The following is a 23,019-nucleotide window of genomic DNA, read 5'->3' on the forward strand; positions in this document are numbered from 1 at the left end:
ATACATCCATAGAGGTGTATTTATTGCTGTTATGTATCTTACAGAGTTTGGGGAAGTGTAGCCATATTTTCTTATTATATACTCACTATAAGATCTAGTAGCTGGATATCTCGCTTTCAATAACTTCATTAGATAGGGAGTGGGGGATGATAAAGACCTGATATCTCATCCTTAAATTTTAAGCTACTGTCACTACTTTATATATAGGAAAGTGTGGTTCTAATGTTAGAGAAGTAACTGCTTATTAATCTGACATCTTCTCTTGCTAACATGGTCTCTTTTTTACATCAGTAATGTCACTATTTTTATCCATTAGTTTTTTTTTTTTTTTTTAAGATTTTATTTATTTATTTGACAGAGAGAGACACAGCGAGAGAGGGAATACAAGCAGGGGGAATGGGAGAGGGAGAGGCAGGCTTCCCGCGGAGCAGGGAGCCCGATGCGGGGCTCGATCCCAGCACTCTGGGATCATGACCTGAGCCGAAGGCAGATGCTTAACGACTGAGCTACCCAGGCGCCCCTTTATCCATTAGTTTTAAGCTCTGTGATTACTATGTGCACCTCTCTCTACCCGTCATTGCAAATCTAAGAACCAGGATCTGGCTGAAATTCTCTTGTGCCTTCAAAGTATGCATTAAAATTTAGTCAGGTATTGGGAGCCAGGTATTTCCCCCCAAACTGATAAGTTCTGGTTCCCTAACTTGAGATATGACTTTAGAAATATTCCATGGATTTCTTGTTTTTACAAGGGGACTTTCTTGCTCTTCTCAAGTGGCAATTTTCGTTTCATGACCATCGAAAATCTGTATTTTAAATAAGTATTCTGGTTTTATTGTGTTTACATGAAAACAAATACGGTGTGGTTAAATCAAGTAAATTCATTGATACAAATACTGTCAATGGGAAGAAAGAGTAAATGAAACTGAATATTTTCAGTTGAAGTAGTTAAATGCTGTTTTGTTAGACATTGGGAATCCCAAAGAAGTTCCCATTTTGCTTATTCATAGGCTTCTGTTGTACTTTCTTCTAATAGAAAATTTAGAGTTTTAAAAATTGAATGTATAATAATTAAATAAATAATAGACTGATGGAATTTATGCTTGGAAATTTACTCTCTTTTGACATTTTCCTCTGCCATCAGTTTTTTTTTTTTTAATGGCAGATTTTGAATGGCTATGATAGAAAACATTTAAGTGTCAAAGCTTTTCAGCTTATGCTTTATAAAGCATTCTTTACAATAGGCAGTAGTGGGATTTATGAAACAGACATATTTGTTGGGCAAGCCAGATTAGTCCCTTGCCATCTCTGGAATTGGAAATCACTCATTTTTATGGGTTAAGTATTAAAGGTGATTGGTACACAGAATATAACTTTTGAAACAAGTTTTTTCACATGCAACCTGTGGCTTTTCAAGTCTTCTTTAGTTTTGGTTTAAAAATACTGTGATAGTAAGTTTACCAATGCAGAACATAAAGCATTCTTTTGGTGATTGCAAATATAAATCTAGAATTTACATGGAAAATTATTCTTTGTGATTTTGGGGGGATTGCAAGTATAAATCTAGAGTCATACAGCTATAAATATCATTGATTCCCAAACTTTATTTAGAAATTATTTCTGTATTTTAATTTGAATCTGCTTCTTGCTTCTTCTTTTATCTGTTGCTTATACTGGTTACTTTCTAGTAGAGGTGTAGATGAATTTTCTTAATACCATAGAATTAACCTGCTTCACAACTCCTGAGTCTCTTTTACTCATTAAAAAAAATTTTTTTTTGATGGTTAACACATAGCTTACTAGTTACACTGAATCAAAACATCTTGTACATGGTGGCATCCTTATAATATTTCCACTCTTACAACCTATGGAATTTATTTCAAAAAGTATTTGAGAAGATCCGGATGCCAAACTATCCTTTTTTGTTTAGATATAAAAACATAATAGCATCTAGTTCTAAACCCTTTTGAGAGTTGTGTTTATATCTGGGTTTTTGTTTGTGTTAATTATTTTGCAGGTCCTTCACAGGGTGGTCCAGGTCCTCAGTATCCTAACTACCCACAAGGACAAGGTCAGCAATATGGGGGTTATAGACCAACACAGCCTGGACCACCACAGCCGCCACAGCAGAGGCCTTACGGATATGACCAGGTAAGTTATTTGGCCAACTGTTTGACTGCCCCATTGTTTGTTCAGTCTTCATTAGGGTGTTTTTCACTTGAAGGCTCATTTTTCCCTCCTCCTGTTCATAGCATATGAGTTAACAAAAAAAAAAAAAATTTTACTTTTGAGTCTTTTTCATAGAATGCTAGCAGAGTTGATCATAGTTACAGTAACATATAAAACATGTCATCTCTGGGCACCAGCATTCATTCATATTCATTCATATTCCCTTTCTCTCCCTCTGGTCTTTCCCCAGGCAGACTTCCTGTAGGTATTACAAACATCATTCTCTATTCTAAGGCTCCTAATTTCTCTGATCTCCCTCATGTTTACTGACCTGTAGTCCATCTGGGTCAGTGCTCTTCGTAGTTCTCATCTTGACTTCAGCATATCCACTGCACTTCCTCCACATCACTGATGTCTGTCCTCTTTCAGTTCATATTCACCTCCTGTCTCTGATGCCTTTCATACACATATCCATTATCTCAAGTATTAATAATCTCTTTCCTTCTCTTTTCATATATGTAGAGACGTATCTCATTTTAAGATGACTGTATTCTCTTGAACCTAGGATTTACTTAAGTTCCTTCTTTTTATCAGTAAACTTTCAGACTTAATAATCTGTGCCACATCATTGTTTTGTGAATCTTGTTATTATACGCACTCTAAATTATAATGAAAATGATTTATTAAGTTGGCAGTTTCTTTAGATTGATTTCAGTATTGTCTAATGACTATCTAGTGAGGATAATCTGGTCTGCTCACTACTTAAGCTACCCAAAATAGGTTATTTTTTTTGTACGTTATGCTTCCAAGGCCAGTGTAGATGATCTGGTTGAGGAACAACTCAGTGCAGTACTAATTAAAACTTGAGGGCGTGAGCAGTTCTTTGATCAGTGCTCTCTCAAGCCCACTGCCCCTTGTACTGACACTTCCGATTTCAGTGATAAAGATAAAAGAGATAGAAGAGACTTAAACTAAAGGGGTAAGGACAAATGAGTAATATTTTTTTAAAAAATCCATTAATACTAAATCAAAGGATGAGGTAGGAATTTTATTTAAGTTTTAAAAGTGAAAAAGTCTTGGCGAATGACTCAGGGCAAGATTCCTGACGGCAAGGTTTAGGCTCATTCTAATTTACCAGTTAACTTTTTAAAAAGTGAGCTTCTGATCGTTTATCCCCTCAGTCAGCAAATATTTATTAATTTTCTGTATGTGCTGGACACTGTATTAGGTCCTAAAGGAGTAAAACAGAACGGTCCCTATGGCTGGTGGAGCAATCTTTTTTTTAAAAGATTTTATTTATTTATTTATTTATTTATTTAGAGGGAGAGGGAGAGAGAGAGAGAATCTCCAGCAGACTCTATGCTGAGCATGGAGCCTGAGTGAGGGGAGGGGCAGAGGGAGAGAGAGAGAGAATCTCCAGCAGACTCTATGCTGAGCGCGGAGCCTGACCCGGGGCTCCATCCCACAACTCTGATGTCATGACCTGAGCTGAAGTCAAGTGTCAGATGCTTAACTGACTGAGCCACCCAGGCGCCCTGGTGGAGCAGTTAAATATCTTGGTCTTTCTTGACTTTACTTTTGACATATTTGACACGTATTCCTATTTTCATTCTTGAATGGTTTTGTTTAGTTTCTGATTACCCTGCTTTTTAAATTTCTCTTATACTTCCAGTAATTCCTTCTTTATTTTTTCACTTGCTTCTCATCTTTCTTTTATCCAAATATCAATCCTTGGCTCAGTGTTTTTCTTGGTCTCCCTATTCACCCAGTTTTTTATTTTCAGTACCCTCAGCCCACCCTTTGCAACCCAACTTCAGCTCCAATTTTTTCAGCTGTGTATGGAACATCTCTCTTTGGATGTCTTGCTATTTCAGTCAACTTTATCATGTCATGGACTGAACTAACCATATTCTCCCTACATGATGTATTTCTAAATCCCCTAAGCTTAACGTTAGTCATTAAGTAAATGTTTCTTGAGCAATATTTATATGCCAAATACCTAAAATCAGGGTACATTGGGGAATAAGATAAATATAAATTCTGCCTTTGTGAACTTAAATCTAGACAGGATCCAGACAAACAGATGATATAATATAGTGTGAGAAATACCTGGGTGAAGAAAGGCAAGATTTTTGTGGAAGTGGGCTCCTAATGTAGATAATAGAAAAAATGTTCTTTGGGAAGCATTGTATTAGTGTGAGGGCCCAAGGATGAGTAGGTATTAGACAAGTAGACATAGAGGAGGGAGGGGTATTCTAGTCAGAAAGAAGTGTATTCACAAAGGACTAGCATTGAGGTGTGTGGTTGAGTAAAGCAGAAGCATGGGGAGGGAGAGGCAAGATTGGATAGAGAAGTTAAAGTTTAGATTAGAAAGACTCTTATAAGCCATGTTAGGGGACTTGGACTTTATCCTGACATCATTTGAAGCCTATAAAGGGTTTTAAATGATGCATATAAAATACTAGCTATGCCTGGCACTTGGTAAACGTATGTGATACTATATGTGGTATTGTATATACGATAGACATATGATATACTGCCTCTTCCATTATAATTATTCCACCCCCTGAACTACTTAGGAATTTGGGATGGTACTATAGATAAAGACGTTTGAATAGATGCCAGCCACATCTCCTTCCCCACTAGAAAAGGCTGAGGAGGGGACCATCTTAGCTACTCTAGTGTTAATAGTCTTCCCACAGTTACCATGGGTTTCACCTTATCTGTATCCCCCCAACCCAAACGCTTGTTGGTCTTTTCATTTTAGGGAAAGTAGTTCACCTCTTCAAGATAGTAAAGGGAATAGAAAACTAATACAGATTCTTAAATCCAACAGTAATATAATTATAGTGGTGGTTTAGGCAGATGACTCTTATAGCAATGTGCAGGATGAACTAAAAGAGGGGGAGAACTGAGAGAGAAATCATTGCTAAAGGCTGTTGCTTCTCCATCATTTTTTCCTATCTCAGTAACGGCAGCTTGATTCTTTCAGTTCCTCAGTTCTGGAGTCATCTTGGCTCCCCTCATTTTTGCAAATCCACATCTTGTAAACCAGCAAATCTCATCACCTCTTCCTTCAAAATCTGTCCAGTATCTAGCTGTTTTTTACAGCCTCCTGCACTTACCCAAGTCAAAGTTCCAACTGTCAGTCACTTGGACTATTGCAATATCTTCCTTCCTGGTCTTCCTGCTGTCATCGTAGCTCCGCTATAGGATATGCCCCACATAGGACCCAGAATGACCTTTTAAAAACATTAGATGCTTTTAAAGCCACTGCTTAAAGCCCTGTGGTGACTTCAGTCTTATAGTGAAGGCCAGATCTTATTATGACCTACAAAGCCCTATATGACTTGTGCCCCCCCCCACCTGTCTCACTATCTCATCTCTGTATTTATAGCTGCCCTCATTCAGTTTGCTTCAGTCACCTTCGCTTGCTTGCTGTTCTCATACACATCAGGCATATTTCTCCCTCAGATCCAATGTGTGGCTTTGTCACTTTCTTCCAATCTCTGCTCTGATCTGTCACCATGTCATATCAAGGAGTCCTTCATGGTCTACCTATCTAAAATAGTAACATCCTTGGGGCACCTGGGTGGCTCATTTGGTTGAGCATCTGATTCTTGATTTCAGCTCAGGTCATGATCTCAGGGTTGTGAGTTCAAGCCCCGTGTTGGGCTCAGCAGGGAGTCTTCTTCCCCTCTCTACCCCCAACCCTGCTCCCTGCCCCTCCCCCGGCTTGTGCCCTCTCTCTAAAATAAATAAATAAATCTTTAAAAATAGTAACATCCTCCATTGCCTTGCTTTATAGTAGCTCCACCCCTTACCCGCAAAGGATATGTTCCGATACCCTCAATAGAAGCCTAAAACCACAGATAGTACTGAACCCTGTATATACAATGTTTTTCCTATGCATATATACTTATGATAAAGTTTAGTTTATAAATTAGGCACAGTAAGAGATTAATAACAATAAAGAATAATAAAAGAACAATTATAACAATATACTATAATAAAAGTTATACAAATGTGGTCTTTCTCAAAATATCTTATTGTACTGTATTCACCTTTCTTATGATGATGTGAGCTGATAAAATGCCTACATGATGAGGTGAAGTGAGGGGAATGATGTAGGCGCAGTGATGTAGTGTTGTGCTGCTGTTGACCTGATGATGATGTGTCAGGAGGATCTTCTGCTATTGGACCACAGTTGACCACGGGTAACTAAAACTACAGAAAGCAAAACCGTGGATAAGGGGGGACTGTTGTATTTCTCCACCCTTCTGTATTTAAACAACTTCACTGAAGTATTATTGACATGCCATAAAATGCACATATTAAAAGTGTACTATTTGATACTTTTTGATGGGTCAGTCTTTTCAATTTTACCTATTCTGATAAGCATGTATAGTGATAGCTCATTGTGCTTTTCATTTTCATGTCCCAAAGGACCAGTGATAATGGCTAATCATGTGCTTATTTTCCATCTATGTATCTTTTCTGAAATGTCTGCTCAAATCTTTTGCTTATTTTAAAATACTGTTCTTTATTTTCTTACTGTTGAGTATTGAGAGGTCTTTCTATATTGTACATTCAAGTCCTTTATCAGGTATATGATGTGCAAATATTTTTCTCCAGTCTGTGGCTTCTCCCTTCATTCTTTCAGCATTGTCTTTTGAAGAGAGGAACTTTAAAATTTTTATGAAGTCCAGTTTATCAACTTTTTCTTTTATAGATCATGCTTTTGATACTATATGTAGGAAATCTTTACCTAATCCAGAGTCACAAAGATTTTCTTTTAATTCTTTCTTCTAGAAGCCTTATATTTTTAGACTTTACATTTAAGTCTGTAATCCATTTTGAGTTAATTTTTGTAGGAAGCACAAATTAAAGTTTGTATTTTTGTTTTCAAGTGGATAGCTAATTTTCTGAGCAGCATTTGTTGCATAGACTATCCTTTCTCTACTGAATTATCTTTGAACCTTTGCTGAAAATCCTAACTATGCTTATTTCTGGACTGATCTATTTATCAGTCTTTGTGTCTATACCATGCTGTCATTTTACTATAGTTTTATAGTAAGTTTTGAAATTAGATGTTGTGAGTTTTCCAACTATGTTCTTTTTCAAAGTTGTTTAGGCATTTTAAGTTTTTTGCATTTCCATATGAATTTTAAAATCAGCTTGCCAGTTTCTACAAAAAGCCTACTGATACTTTGATGGGGATTGCCTTAAATGTATAGATTTGGAGACAACTATATCTTTATATGATGTCAGTGAGTATTCCATCCTATGAGCATGGCATATGTCCCTTTAAAATTTTTTCAGCAGTGTTAATGTACTTCTCAGCATACAGGTCTTACATAGATTTTTGTCAGATTTATCTCTAGGTATTTTATATTTTTGATAATGTAAATTTTTTAAAATTTCAATTTATAGTTAATTGCTGGTTATATAAAAGTATAGTTTATTTTTATTGATATTTTACCAAAACTTTAACATTAACTCATTATTTGTTTGTAGATTCCTTTAAAATTTCCACATAGGGACGCCTGGGCAGCTCAGTCGGTTAAGCGTCTGCCTTCGGCTCAGGTCATGATCCCGGGGTCCTGGGATCGGGTCCTGCATCGGGCTCCCTGCTCAGTGGGGGCCCTGCTTCTCCCTCTGCCTGCCACTCCCCCTGCTTGCGCTCTCTCTCTCTCTGACAAATAAATAAAATCTTGGAAAAAAAATTTCTTTAAGGTTTTCCACATAGAAATCATGTTGCCTGTGAATAAAGACTATTTTTTTCTTTATAATCTGAATGCTCCGCCTCCCTCCCCCTTAATCTATCCCTGCCTTAAAACCTCTAATACCATGTCAAATAGAAATAGTTGGACATTTTTTGTTTTATTCCTAATCTTAGGTGGATAACAATCAGCCTTTCAGCCTTACGTAAGATGTGTAGGGTTTGTGTAGGTGTCCTTTATCAAGTAGAGGTTGTTGCCTGTATTCCTAGTTTGCTGAAAATTTTTATTAGGAATGAATGTTGAAATTTGTCAAATGATTTTCCCTTATATTTTGAAGGAATTATAGCTTTCCTTTTTTAATTTAGTATGTTAAATAATATTCTTTGATATTCAAGAATTTTTTTGATATTCAAGTTTTAAATCAATCTTGCATAGCTAGGATAAACTTCACTTGGTCATGATGTGTTATTATCCTTTTTATATGTTGTTGGAGTTGATCAGCTAAAATTTTGTTAAGAATTTTTGCATCTTTGGGGCGCCTGGGTGGCTCAGTCGTTGGGCGTCTGCCTTCGGCTCAGGTCATGATCTCAGGGTCCTGAGATCGAGCCCCATGTCAGGCTCCCTGCTCAGCGGGAAGCCTGCTTCTCCCTCTCCCACTTCCCCTGCTCATGTTCCCTCTCATGCTGTGTCTCTCTCTGTCAAATAAATAAATAAAATCTTTAAAAAAAAAAAAAAGAATTTTTGCATCTTTGAAAAAAAAGAATTTTTGCATCTATACTTATGAGGGATATTGGACTCTAGTTTTCTTTTAATGTCTTTATCCGGTCTTGTTATCAAAATAGCACGGGCTTCATAAAGTGAGTTAGAAGGAAATCACCCCGCTTCAGTTTTCTTTTCTTTTTTTTTTTTTTAAAGATTTTATTTATTTATTCATGAGAGACAGAGAGGGAGGCAGAAGCAGGCTTCCCGCAGAGCAGGGAGCCCGATGTGGGGCTCGATCCCAGGACCCTGGGATCATGACCTGAGCCGAAGGCAGACTCTTAACCAACTGAACCACCCAGGCGCCCTCCTTCTTCAGTTTTCTTGAAGGATTTGTGTAATATTGATATTATTCCTTCTAAAATGTTTGGTACAATTCACCAGTGAAGCTGTTTGGGCTTGGATATTCTTTGCAGGAAGGTTTTTAATTACAAATTTACTTTCTTTATTAAACATAGGCGTATTCAGGTTATGTATTTCTTCTTGAGGAGATACTTGTATTTGTTAAGGGCTTTGTCCATTTCATTTGTTTTGTCGAATGATTCCTTTTTTATCCTTTTAGTATCTCTAGTATCAGTAGTGATATTCTCTCTTTCATTTCTGATATTGGTAATGTGTATCTTCTCTCTTTTTTTTTTTTCCCAAAGTAATCTGGCTGCCGGTTTTTATGTACTTCATTGATCTTCTCAGAGAGCCAGCTTTTTGTTTTACAGATTTCCCCCTGCCGCACCCCCCCCAGCCCAATTTGGTTTTTTTATCCTTGATTTCTGCCCTCTTCTTTATTATTTTTTTTCTCCTGCTTGTTTTGGGTTTCATTTGCTCTTCTTTTCCTATTTCCTAAGGTAAGAGCTGAATTCCCATTGATTTAAGAACTGCCCTCCTTCCTAATTTAGGTGTTCATTGCTGTAAATTCCCCTCTAAGTACTACTTAAACTACAGCCCACAAATTTTTATATGTTGTGTTTTTATTTTCAGTTGAAAATATTTTCTGATTTGCTTTTGATTTCTTCTTTGATCCAACTGTTATTTAGAAGTGTATAATTTAGTTTTCAAATATTTGGAGATTTTCCAGATATTTTTCTGTCACTGATTTCTCATTTAATTCCATCATCATCATTCCATCAACATTAATTAACTTGAATTGTTATACATTTATTGAGACATACTTTTTGGCCCACAATATAGTCTGTGAGGATGTTCTATAAATGTTAGATCAGGTTGGTTGATAGTGTTCAAGTCACCTATATCTTAGCTTGATTTTCTGTTGAGAAAAACATTAAATCTTTGGCTATAATTGTGTGTTTGTCTATTTTTCCTTGCAGTTCTATCCATTTTTGCTTCATGTATCATAATGCTACCTTTTTAAGTTTTATACATTTTTAGGAATTTTCTGTCTTGATTAATTTATTCCTTTACGGAATGCCTGCGTGGCTCAGTAGGTTGAGCATCTGCCTTTGGTTCGGGTCATGATCCCGGGGTTCTGGGATTGATTCCTGCGTCGGGGTCCTTGCTCAGTAGGGAGCCTGCTTCTCCCTCTGCCTCCTGCACCCCCTGGTTGTGCTCTCTCTCTCTCTCGCTCTGTCAAATAAATAAATAAAATTTAAAAAAAAATTTATTCCTTTACTATTATGAAATAACTTTATCTGTGATAATATTCTTTGCTCTGAGATCTTTTTGATTTTAATATAGCCACACCAACTTTCTTTGGATTATTGATAGAATTACATATCTTTTTTTATCCTTTTATTATTTTTTAAAGATTTTATTTTTAAGTGATCTCTGCATCTAATGTGGGGCTCGAATTTACAACCCCAAGATGAAGAGTTGCATGCTCTACCGACTGAGCCAGCCAGACACCCCTTATCCTTTTATCATTAACATATTTGTGTTTTTATGTTTAAATTGTATTTCATGAAGGCAGCATTTGTCAAGTCTTGCTTTTTTATCCAATCTGACAATCTCTGCCTTTTAGTGGAGGGGCTTTGAACATTATGTTTTATGTGATTATGGATTTGGTTGAATCCATCATCTTGATTTCTTTTCTTACTTTGTTCTTTATTCTCTTTTTTTTTCTGTCTTATTTTGAACCTTTTTCCTGCTTTAAAAAAAACTATATTGATATAATTCACATACCATTAATTAACTCACCATTTTAGAGTATACCATTCAATGGGATTTTTTTTTTTTTTTTTTTTTTTTTTTTTCTTTTTTTTTTAAACATTCAGCCCTAGGAAACAGGTAGTTTACTTTCAGTCTGTATAGATTTTCTTATTCTGGATATTTGAGATAAATGGAGTCACGCAATATGTGGTGTTTTGTGATTGTCTTCTTTCAAAGTTCACCCATCTTGTAGCTTATTTTAGGTGATATTATGCCACCTTATGTATACTATAAAGCCTTTCAATAGTTTAATTTCATTTCTTTCTTCTCAACCTTTGTGTTATTGTTATAAATTTTATTTGTACATGTGTTATAAACTCTGTTGTACGTGGAATTTATTTTTCTTAAAAAACCAATTATCCTTTAAAGATATTTAAATAGTAAAAAATCTTATATATTTACTATTTCTGGTCCTCTTGATTCCTATGGTAGATTCATAGTTCCATCTGGTATCATTTTCCTTTGCGTGAAGGAAAGGAAATTGTTTTTAACATTTATTGTAATGTAGGTCTTCAGTTTATGTATGTTTGAGAAAGTGTTTATTTCTCTTCCATTATTGAAAAATATTTATTCTGGGTATAGAATTCTAGTTTGACAGGTTGTTTTTTTGTTTTGTTTTGTTTTTTAAATCTATACATTTTATTTTAATTTTTTAAAAATTTTTTATTGTTATGTTAATCACCATATATTACATCATTAGTTTTTGATGTAGTGTTCCATGATTCATTCTTTGTGCATAACACCCAGTGCTCCATGCAGAACGTGCCCTCTTTAATACCCATCACCAGGCTAACCCATCCTCCCTCCCCCCGCCCCTCTAGAATCCTCAGTTTGTTTTTCAGAGTCCATCATCTCTCATGGTTCATCTTCCCCTCTGATTTCCCCCCCTTCATTCTTCCCCTCCTGCTGTCTTCTTTTTTTTTTTTCTTAACATATATTGCATTATTTGTTTCAGAGGTACAGATCTGTGATTCAACAGTCTTGCACAATTCACAGCGCTCACCATAGCACATACCCTCTCTAGTGTTTAGCACCCGGCCACCCCATCCCTCCCACCCCAGCCTCCACTCCAGCAACCCTCAGTTTGTTTCCTGAGATTAAGAATTCCTCATATCAGTGAGGTCATACGACACATGTCTTTCTCTGATTGACTTATTTTGCTCAGCATAACACCCTCAAGTTCCATCCACGTTGTTGCAAATGGCAAGATCTCATTCCTTTCGATGGCTGCATAATATTCCATTGTATATATATATATATATACCACATCTTCTTTATCCATTGATCTGTCGATGGACATCTTGGCTCTTTCCACAGTTTGGCTATTGTGGACATTGCTGCTATAAACATTGGGGTGCACATACCCCTTCGGATCCCTCCTTTTGTATCTTTGGGGTAAATACCCAGTAGTGCAATTGCTGGATCGTATGGTAGCTCTATTTTCAACTTTTGAGGAACCTCCATACTGTTTTCCAGAGTGGCTGCACCAGCTTGCATTCCCACAACAGTGTAGGAGGGTTCCCCTTTCTCTGCATCCCTGCCAACATCTGTCATTTCCTGACTTGTTCATTTTAGCCATTCTGACTGGTGTGAGGTGGTATCTCATTGAGGTTTTGATTTGGATTTCCCTGATGCCGAGCGATGTTGAGCACTTTTTCGTGTGTCTGTTGGCCATTTGGATGTCTTCTTTGGAAAAATGTCTGTTCATGTCTTCTGTCCATTTCTTGATTGGATTCTTTGTTCTTTGGGTGTTGAGTTTGATAAGTTCTTTATAGATTTTGGATACTAGCCCTTATCTGATATGTCATTTGCAAATATCTTCTCCCATTCTGTTGGTGGTCTTTTGGTTTTGTTGACTGTTTCTTTTGCTGTGCAAAAGCTTTTTATTTTGATGAAGTCCCAGTACTTCATTTTTGCCCTTGCTTCCCTTGCCTTTGGCGATGTTTCTAGGAAGAAGTTGCTGCGGCTGAGGTCGAAGAGGTTGCTGCCTGTGTTCTCCTTTAGGATTTTGATGGACTCCTGTCTCACATTTAGGTCCTACAACCATTTGGAGTCTATTTTTGTGTGTGGTGTAAGGAAATGGTCCAGTTTCATTCTTCTGCATGTGGCTGTCCAATTTTCCCAACACCATTTGTTGAAGAGACTGTCTTTTTTCCATTGGACATTCTTTCATGCTTTGTCAAAGATGAGTTGACCATAGAGTTGAGGGTCCATGTCTGGGCTCTCTATTCTGTTCCATTGATCTATGTGTCTGTTTTTGTGCCAGTACCATACTGTCTTGATGATGACAGCTTTGTAATAGAGCTTGAAGTCCGGAATTGTGATGCCACCAGCTTCGCTTTTCTTTTTCAACATTCCTCTGGCTATTCGGGGTCTTTTCTGGTTCCATACAAGTTTTAGGATTATTTGTTCCATTTCTTTGAAAAAAGCGGGTGGTATTTTGATGGAGATTGCATTGAATGTGTAGATGGCTCTAGGTAGCATTGACATCTTCACAATATTTGTTCTTCCAATCCATGAGCATGGAACGTTTTTCCATTTCTTTGTGTCTTCCTCGATTTCTTTCATGAGTATTTTATAGTTTTCTGAGTACAGATCCTTTGCCTCTTTGGTTAGATTTATTCCCAGGTATCTTAAGGTTTTGGGTGCAATTGTAAATGGGATCGACTCTTTAATTTCTCTTTCTTCTGTCTTGTTGTTGGTGTATAGAAATGCCACTGATTTCTGTGCATTGATTTTATATCCTACCACTTTACTGAATTCCTGTATGAGTTCTAGCAGTTTTGGGGTGGAGTCTTCTGGGTTTTCCACATAAAGTATCATATCATCTGCAAAGAGTGAGAGTTTGACTTCTTCTTTGCCGATTTGGAAGCCTTTTATTTCTTTTTGTTGTCTGATTGCTGTGGCTAGGACTTCTAATACTATGTTGAATAGCAGTGGTGATAGTGGACATCCCTGCCGCATTCCTGACCTTAGGGGGAAGCTCTCAGTTTTTCCCCATTGAGAATGATATTCGCTGTAGGTTTTTCATAGATGCCTTTTATGATCTTGAGGTATGTACCCTCTATGCCTATACTCTGAAGAGTTTTGATCAAGAAAGGATGCTGTACTTTGTCAAATGCTTTTTCTGCATCTATTGAGAGGATCATATGATTCTTGCTCTTTCTTTTGTTAATGTATTGTATCACGTTGATTGATTTGCGGATGTTGAACCAACCTTGCAGCCCAGGGATAAATCCCACTTGGTCGTGGGGAATAATCCTTTTAATGTACTGTTAGATCCTATTGGCTAGTATTTTGGTGAGAATTTTTGCATCCATATTCATCAAGGATATTGGTCTGTAATTCTCCTTTTTGATGGGGTGTTTGTCTGGTTTTGGGATCTAGGTAATGGTGGCCTCATAAAACGAGTTTGGAAGTTTCCCTTCCATTTTTATTTTTTGGAACAGTTTCATAAGAATAGGTATTAAATCATCTTGAAATGTTTGGTAGAATTCCCCTGGGAAGCCATCTGGCCCTGGGCTTTTGTTTGTTGGGAGATTTTTGATGACTGCTTCAATTTCCTTAGTGGTTATAGGTCTGTTCAGGTTTTCTATTTCTTCCTGGTTCAGTTTTGGTAGTTGATACATCCCTAGGAATGCATCCATTTCTTCCAGGTTATCTAATTTGCTGGCATAGAGTTGCTCATAATATGTTCCTTATAATTGTTTGTATTTCTTTGGTGTTGGTTGTGATCTCTCCTCTTTCATTCATGATTTTGTTGATTTGGGTCGTTTCTCTTTTCTTTTTGATAAGTCTGGCCAGGGGTTTATCAATCTTGTTAATTCTTTCAAAGAACCAGCTCCTAGTTTTGTTGATCTGTTCTACTATTCTTTTGGTTTCTATTTCATTGATTTCTGCTCTGATCTTTATGATTTCTCTTCTCCTGCTGGGTTTAGGCTTTATTTGCTGTTCTTTCTCCAGCTCCTTTAAGTGTAGGGTTAGGTTATGTACTTAAGACCTTTCTTGTTTCTTGAGAAAGGCTTGTATTGCTATATACTTTCCTCTTAGGACTGCCTTTGCTGCATCCCAAAGATTTTGAACAGTTGTGTTTTCGTTTTCATTGTGGTCTGAAAATAGGCAGGGAATGATCCCAATCTTTTGGTACTGGTTGAGACCTGATTTATGACCTAGGATGTGATTGATTCTGGAGAATGTTCCATGGGCACTAGAGAAGAATGTGTATTCCGTTGCTTTGGGATGGAATGTTCTGAATATGTCTGTGAAGTCCATGTGGTCCAGTGTGTCATTTAAAGTCTTTATTTCCTTGTTGATCTTTTGCTTAGATGATCTGTCCATTTCAGTGAGGGGGGTGTTAAAGTCCCCCACTATTATTGTATTGTTGTCAATGTGTTTCTTTGCTTTCGTTATTAATTGCCTTATATAATTGGCTGCCCCCCTGTTAGGGGCATAGATATTTAAATTGTGAGATCTTCTTGTTGGATAGACCCTTTAAGTATGATGTAGTGTCCTTCCTCATCTCTTATTACAGTCTTTGGTTTAAAATCTAATTTGTGGGGATATAAGGATTGCCACCCCAGCTTTCTTTTGGTGTCCATTAGCATGGTAAATGGTTTTCCACCCCCTCACTTTCCTCTGGGGGTGCCTTTGGGTCTAAAATGAGTCTCTTGCAGACAGCATATGAATAGATCTTGTTTTTTAATCCAATCTGATAGCCTGTGTCTTTTGATTGGGGCATTTAGCCTATTTACATTCAAGGTAACTATTGAAAGATATGAATTTAGTGCCATTGTATTGCCTGTAAGGTGACTGTTACTGTATATTGTCTGTGTTCCTTTCTGGTCTATGTTGCTTTTAGGCTCTCTCTTTGCTTAGAGGACCCCTTTCAAGATTTCTTGTAGGGCTGGTTTCATGTTTGCAAATTCCTTTAGTTTTTGTTTGTCCTGGAAGCTTTTTATCTCTCCTTCTATTTTTAATGACAGCGTAGCTGGATATAGTATTCTTGGCTGCATATTTTTCTCATTTAGTGCTCTGAATATATCATGGCAGTCCTTTCTGGCCGCCAGGTCTCTGTGGATAGGTCTGTTGCCAATCTAATGTTTCTACCATTGTAGGTTACATATCTCTTGTCCTGAGCTGCTTTCAGGATTTTCTCTTTGTCTCTGAGACTCGTAAGTTTTACTATTAGATGTTGGATTGTTGACCTATTTTTATTGATTTTGAGAGGGGTTCTCTGTGCTTCCTGGAATTTGATGCCTGTTTCCTTCTCCGAATTAGGGAAGTTCTCTGCTATAATTTGCTCCAGTATACCTTCTGCCCCTCTCTCTCTTTCTTCTTCTTCTGGGATCCCAATTATTCTAATGTTGTTTCGTCTTATGGTATCGCTTATCTCTCGAATTCTGCCCTCGTGATCCAGTAGTTGTTTATCTCTCTTTTTCTTAGCTTCTTTATTTTCCATCAGTTGGTCTTATGTAGCACTGATTCTCTCTTCTGCCTCATTTATCCTAGCAGTTGGTGCCCCCATTTTTGATTACACCTTATTAATAGCCTTTTTGATTTCGACTTGGTTAGCTTTTAGTTGTTTTATTTCTCCAGAAAGGGTTTCTCAATAACTTCCATGCTTTTTTCAAGCCCAGCTAGTATCTTTAAAGTGATGATTCTGAACTCTAGATCCGACATCGTACTAATGTCCGTATTGAGTAGGTCCCTGGCAGTCGGTACTACCTCTTGTTCTTTTTGTTGAGGTGATTTTTTCTGTCTTGTCATTTTGTCCAGAGGAGAATAGATTAATGAGAGAACAAAATGCTAATGGGGTAACAATGTCCCCAGAAAATATACTCTAAACAAATCAGAAAAGACCTGGAGCTGGGGGAAAAGAAAGGGAAAGAAAGAAAAAAGAAAAAGGAAAAGATAAAAACAAACAAAAACAGAACAAAACAAAAAAACCCAGAATATGATCAAATATGATCAGGCTGGTGCGTAGATCAGTGCCACACACTAGATTTTCAGTGTATTTGGTCTGTTAGAAGAGAAAGTGCCTCCCAAAATTTTAAAGAAAGAAAAACTTATATATGTACAAAAATAAGGGCTGATATGATGAAGGGATGGAATATGACTGTAAAGATGAAAATTATAAAAAATTTTATAAAAGGAATTGATAAGGAGTTGTTTGAAAAAAGAAGAGGATTTAAAAAAAAAAGGAAAAAAAAGGGAGAGAATGTGATTAGGCAGGAGAGTAGAACAAAAGCATACACTAGAGATTTAGGGTATAGTTTGATCTGTTAGAAGAAACTATCTCAAAATTTTAAAGAGAGAACAATTTATATATATATGCCAAAAATGAAGGTAACTACTATGAAGGGATAGAATATGATTCTAAAAATGAAAAATAAAAATGTTTTTAAAAAAAGGGATTGATGTTGGGTGTAAAAGGGAAAAAGAAAAATCTAAAAAAAAAAAAGTTAAAAAAAAATTAACTTTGAAAGACTAAAGAATCATGGGAAAAAAGCCATGGATTCTATGTGCGGTATTCCCCTAGCGCTGGAATTCTGCCGTTCTCATTGATTGGTAAACTTGGTCTTGGCTGGCTGTTCTTGCTGATCTTCTGGGGGAGGGGCCTGTTGCCGTGGTTCCCAAATGTCTTTGCCGGAGGCGGAATTGCCCCACCCTTGCCGCGTCCAGACTAAGTAATCTGCTCGGGTTTGCCCTCAGGAGCTTTTTTTCCTGCAAGCTTTCCCTGCGGCTTTGGAGGCCGAGAGTGAAAATGGTGGCCTCCCAATCTCCGCCCCAGAGGAGGTGAGACCTCGGGGCCCGCTCCTCAGTGAGCCCCCAGAGAAAAGCAGTCAGTCCCTCCCATCTCCCCAGTCTCTGGCTGCACTTTGTGCTCACTCGGCCTGTGACCGAGCATTTCTATCTCTGGCACCCGACTCAGTGTGGAGTCTACAAACCCAGCAGATCCCTGCGGTGCGCTCCCGTGCTTGTTTTGTTTTTTTACTTTCAGTACTTTAAAAATTTGGCTCCACTGTCTTCTTGGTTATATTATTTCCAAGGAGGCATCTGCTGTTATTCTTCTCTTTCTTTTCTGGTAGTTGGTATTTCTTTTTTTGGCTGTTTTTAAAGATTTTTACCTTTATGAAATTATTTAGCGTTTTTTAAGCTTAGGGTTCATATATCTTCTTGGATTTGTAGCTTTATGGTTTTCATCAAATTTGGAAAAATTCTGACCAAGTATTTTTCCTTCTTTTAGCCCTATATCCTTTTCTGTCCTCTCCAATTACATGATTAGTTGACTCCAGTTGCATGTATATTTGGCTGCTTAAACTTGTACCAGTTTTTTTTCTTTTTTTTCTGTTTTATTTTGAGTAGTTTTTTTTGCTCTGTCTTTAAGTTCACTAATGTTTTCTTGTTCATTGTTTTATCTGCTTCTAATCCATTCCCAGGTATTTTTCACTTCTAGAATTTCAGTTTGGGGTTTTTTTTCCTAGAATTTCAATTTGGGTCATTTTTATGTCTTCCTTGTCTCTGCCTAAATTTTTGAGCATCTGGAATACAGGTATGATAATTGTTTTAATATTCTTTTCTGATAATTCTTAACATCTGGATCAGTTTTGATCGATTTTTTTTTTCCTTTTCATTATGGGTCATTTTTCTCATCCTTTTATGCATGATAATGTTTGATTGTATGCCAGAAATTATGAATATCACTTTTACTTTGTTGGGTGGTGGATACATATATATTCTTAGAAATATTCTTGAGGTTTGTTTTGGGATGCAGTTAAGTAATGTAGACACATCTTGATCTTATGTGGATTGCTTTTAAGGTTTTTAGGCAGGACCAAAGCAATGTTTAGTCGTCTGCTAAGTATTTCTGCTAAGTAACTTTTTGAGTACTCAACCCACTGCCCTTGAATTGTGAGGTTTTTCACTCTGGCTGGTGGGAATAAGCACTATTTCTGTTTCTTTATGAGTGCCAAGTATTGTTTCCTCTAATACTTTTGGTTGTTTCTTTCCTTAGTACTCTATCCTATGAACTCTAGCTCCTGTTTTCTCTCCAGGCTCTAAGCTTTATGTCTTTAACTCAGATGCAGCCTTAGTTCCACTCCACACACTGCAGTGTAGAGACTCTCAATGCAGTAAAGTGTGTAACCAGAGGGCTCACCTCATTTGTTTCCAGTTTCTCAAGTTGCTGTTCTTTGTTACCTTGTGTCCTGAATGTGATCATTACATATGTTCTGAGTGGTTTTGGGGGTAAACCCATCTTGACTGGAAGCACGTTTTAATTTTTTAAAAATAGGCTTTATTGTTTTGAGCAGTTTTAGGTTCACAACAAAATAGAGTACAAAGTACAGAGAGTTTTCATATAAATCCTACCCCTGCATATGTATAGCCTCTCCTGCTGTCAGCATCCCAGAGTGGTCCGTTTGTTATAATCCGTGAACTTAGGTTGAGAGATCATTATCACCCCAAGTCCATAGTGTCCATTAGGGTTCACTCTTGGTGTTGTACATTCTGTGGGTTTTGACAAATCTGTAATGACATGTATCCACCATTATAGTATCATACAGAATAGTTTCATTGCCCTAAAAATCCTCTCTGCTCCCCGTTTATCTCTCTCTCTTTGCTGACCCCTGGCAACCAGTGACCTTTTTACTGTCTTCATATTTTTGCCTTTTCCAGAGTGTCATATACTTGGAATCATATAGTATGTAGCCTTTTCATTTCACTTAGTAATACGCGTTTAAGTCCTTCTCATGGCTTGATAGCATATTTCTTTTTAGTGCTGAATAATACTCCGTTGTCTGGATGTACTGCAGTTTGTTTATCCATTCATTTATTGAAGACATCTTAGTTGCTTCCAAATTTTGGCAATTATGAATAAAACTGCTGTAAACTTCCATGTGCAGGTTTTTGTGTGGGCATAAATTTTCAACTCATTTGGATAAAAACCAAGGAGCACGCTTGCTGGATTATATGGTAAGAGTCTGTTTAGTTCTGTGAGACACTGCCAAACTGTCTTTCATAGTGGCTGTACCATTTTGCATTCTCAGCAGCAATCTGTCATTTGACATCCTTGCCAGCATTTGGTGTTGTTAGTGTTCAGGATCTTGGCGATTCTAATAGGTGTGTAGTGGTATCTCATTGTTTTAATTTGCATTTCCCTAATGACATGATGTGGACATCTTTTCATACACTTATTTGCCATCTTTATATCTTTAGTGAGATGTCAGTTCAGATCTTGGCCCATTTTTTAATTGGATTGTTTGTTTTCTTATTGTTAAGTTTTAAGAGTTTTTTGTATATTTTGGATAACAGTCCTTATCACATGTGTCTTTTGCAAATATTGTATTGTCTTCATGGCTTGTTTTCTCATTCCTTTGACATTGTCTTCTGCAGAGTAAAAAATTTTACTTTTAATGAAGTCCATCTCATCAGTTATTTCTTTCATGGATTGTGCCTTTGGTGTTGTATCTAAAAAGTCATTACCAAATTCAAAGTCACCTAGGTTTTCTTCTTTGTTATCTTCTAGGAGTTTTATTCTTGTGTATTTTCCATTTAGGTCAGTGATCCAGTTTGAGTTAATTCTTGTGAAGGTTTTAGGATCTGTATCTTGATTCATTTTTTTTTGCATGTGGATGTCCAGTTGTTCTAGCACCATTTGTTGAAAAGATTCTTTGCTCCATTGTATTACCTTTGCTTCTTTGTCAAAGATCAGTTTACTGTATTTATGTGGGTTTATTTCTGGGCTCTCTTTAATGTTCCATTGATCTATTTTTCTTGTTCTTTCACCAGGACCACACTGTCTTGATTGCTGTAGCTTTATAGTAAATCTTGAAGTCGGAACTATCAGTCCTCTGGCTTTGTTCTTCAATATTGTGTGGCTATTCTGGGTCTTCTACCTCTCTTTGTAAACTTTAAAATCAATTTGTCAGTAACCACAAATAACTTGCTGGGATTTTGATTGTGATTGTGTTAAATCTTTAGATCACGTAAGGTAGAACTGACATTTTAACAATATTGATTTTCCTATCCACGAACGTGTAACATTTCTCCACTTATTTAGTTTTTTTTTTTTTAATTTTTTTCATCAGTTTTTTAGTTTATCTCATGTACATTTTATACATATTTTGTTAGATTTTTATCTAATTTTCATCTTTGTGCTAATGTAAATAGTATTGTTTTTAATTTAAAATTCCACTTGTTCATTGCTGGTATATAGGTAAGTGATTGACTTTTGTATGTTAACCTTGTATCCTGTAACTTTGCTTATTAGTTTCAGAAGATTTTTTGTTGTTGTTCAATCTTCGGGGTTTTCTACCTAGATGATTATGTCATCTGCATACCTTTATTTCTTTTTCTTATTGCATAAACTAGGAATCCTAGTACAATGTTGTTGTAAAGGGGTGGTGAGAGGGGACATCCTTGCCTTGTTCCTTATTTTAGTGGGAAAGTTTCATTATGTTAGATGCTTAAATTTTTCAGTGTAGCATGTATCTCCATGTAATAGATTATGTATTACTTATTGTCATACTCTCTTCCCCTAGAATGTCAGTCCTTTAAAGATATCACCATGTCTATTTTTTATCACTGTTGAGTTTCCATCACCTAGTAGAACATATCAATTAGCAGTGAGTATTGATAAATAAATAAAGTACAAATAAATGAATAAATAAGGTCTTTACTTCCTAAATTTGAATGGTGATCATAAGAATACAGAAAGAAATCCCTAAAAAGTATTGTGACAGAATAATTTTAAGACTTTATATGATTAGATGAATAAAAGAAAGAAATTTAAAGATGATTGGTATTGCTCGGGTTTCTAGCCTAGGGACGACTCTTCATTCAATACAGTCTCCTTAGACAATCTCATTTACTCACATGGTTTCAATTTACCAGGCTGTTGACTCCCAGATCTCTATCTGTAGTCTGACTCTTGCTTCTCAAAATCGGATGCCTACTGAACATCTCCACTTAGATGTATCATAAGTATATCAATTCAGCATAACCAAAACAAATTCTCAATTTTTCTACCCAAACTTACTCCTCCTTTCTGTATTCTCTATCAAAGAAGAGAGGTACTATCATCAAGCTAGAATGTCAAGTGCCACTTTTGATATGTAAGTCTTTCTCCCTCCATCTAATACATGACAGAATCTTGTTAACCCTCCTTCCTAACATGTTCTTAAATCCATCCAGTTCTCTGTAATCACTGCTTTATCTTAGTTGAGACCATCAACATCACCTAGGTTCATCACGGCAGGATCTTTCCATGCTGTCTTCTTGCTTCCTTTCTCATTCATTCTTTACACCCTAGTCAGAGGAATTTTGTAATTAAAAAAAAAGGAAGCAGCAGACATAGAGAAGCTGAGGTTTAGAGAGTTGGAATGATTTGCCCGATGATAGAGCCAAGAAGTGGTGGAGCTGGGTGGTAAATTCTGAGTGAGTAGAGCCTGTAGTGACTGACTGGAGCACACTTTCTCAAGCTGCTTCCAGTAATATCAGTGAGTACTTGAGTGGTTTGTAGAGCATTTTCAGGTTTTCTTCTCTAATAACTTTTTGAGGTGGAGATTACAATTACTCTCACTTGTTAGATGAGAAAATCGAGAAAGGGAGGATAGGTAACTTACTCAAGGATAAGAAGCTGTTAAGTGGTGGAGTTAATGCTAGAAGTTGGTTTCTGGGGGCGCCTGGGTGGCTCAGCCGTTAAGCATCTGTCTTCGGCTCAGGTCATGATCCCAGGGTCCTGGGGTCGAGCCCCGCATCGGGCTCCCTGCTCTGCGGGAAGCCTGCTTCTCCCTCTCCCACTCCCCCTGCTTGTGTTCCCTCTCCCGCTGTGTCTCTCTCTGTCAAATAAATAAATAAAATCTTAAAAAAAAAAAAAAAAAAGGAAGTTGGTTTCTGGCTCCCAAACCCATAGCAGATATACAGTATACTTTTTGGAGCTTGCTTGTGATTTGATTTGGTCCCAGCACTGTGATCAAGTGTGGGTCAACTTTTTTAAATTCTCAGCATCTCAATTACTTCATCTGTAAAATGGAGATAATATTTACTATATAGGTTGTAGATGGACACAAAGCATTTATTAGTGTCTGACACATGGTAAGGTCTTAGTTATTGAGATATAGAGATCGTTATATCACTATGTATTGAGATTGCTATTACTAATATTAGCCAGACTTCTTTCTGTTACTTCAGGCTCTGTGTTACCAAGCAA

General features: G+C 36.8%; 1 protein-coding gene across 3 annotated transcripts in view; it reads left to right on the forward strand.

Moving 5' to 3' along the window:
- SS18 (SS18 subunit of BAF chromatin remodeling complex) overlaps positions 1–23,019 on the forward strand; it is a 90,192-nt gene that overhangs the window by 62,612 nt on the left and 4,561 nt on the right. For all 3 annotated transcript variants that reach the window (XM_021686072.2, XM_021686071.2, XM_021686067.1), the window contains one exon: positions 2,015–2,148. In XM_021686072.2, the coding sequence (XP_021541747.1) occupies positions 2,015–2,148 (134 nt within the window). The remainder of the gene's footprint in view (positions 1–2,014; positions 2,149–23,019) is intronic.

The sequence above is a fragment of the Neomonachus schauinslandi genome, chromosome 14 (genome assembly GCF_002201575.2).
Source record: "Neomonachus schauinslandi chromosome 14, ASM220157v2, whole genome shotgun sequence".
Classification (NCBI taxonomy): Eukaryota; Metazoa; Chordata; class Mammalia; order Carnivora; family Phocidae; genus Neomonachus; species Neomonachus schauinslandi.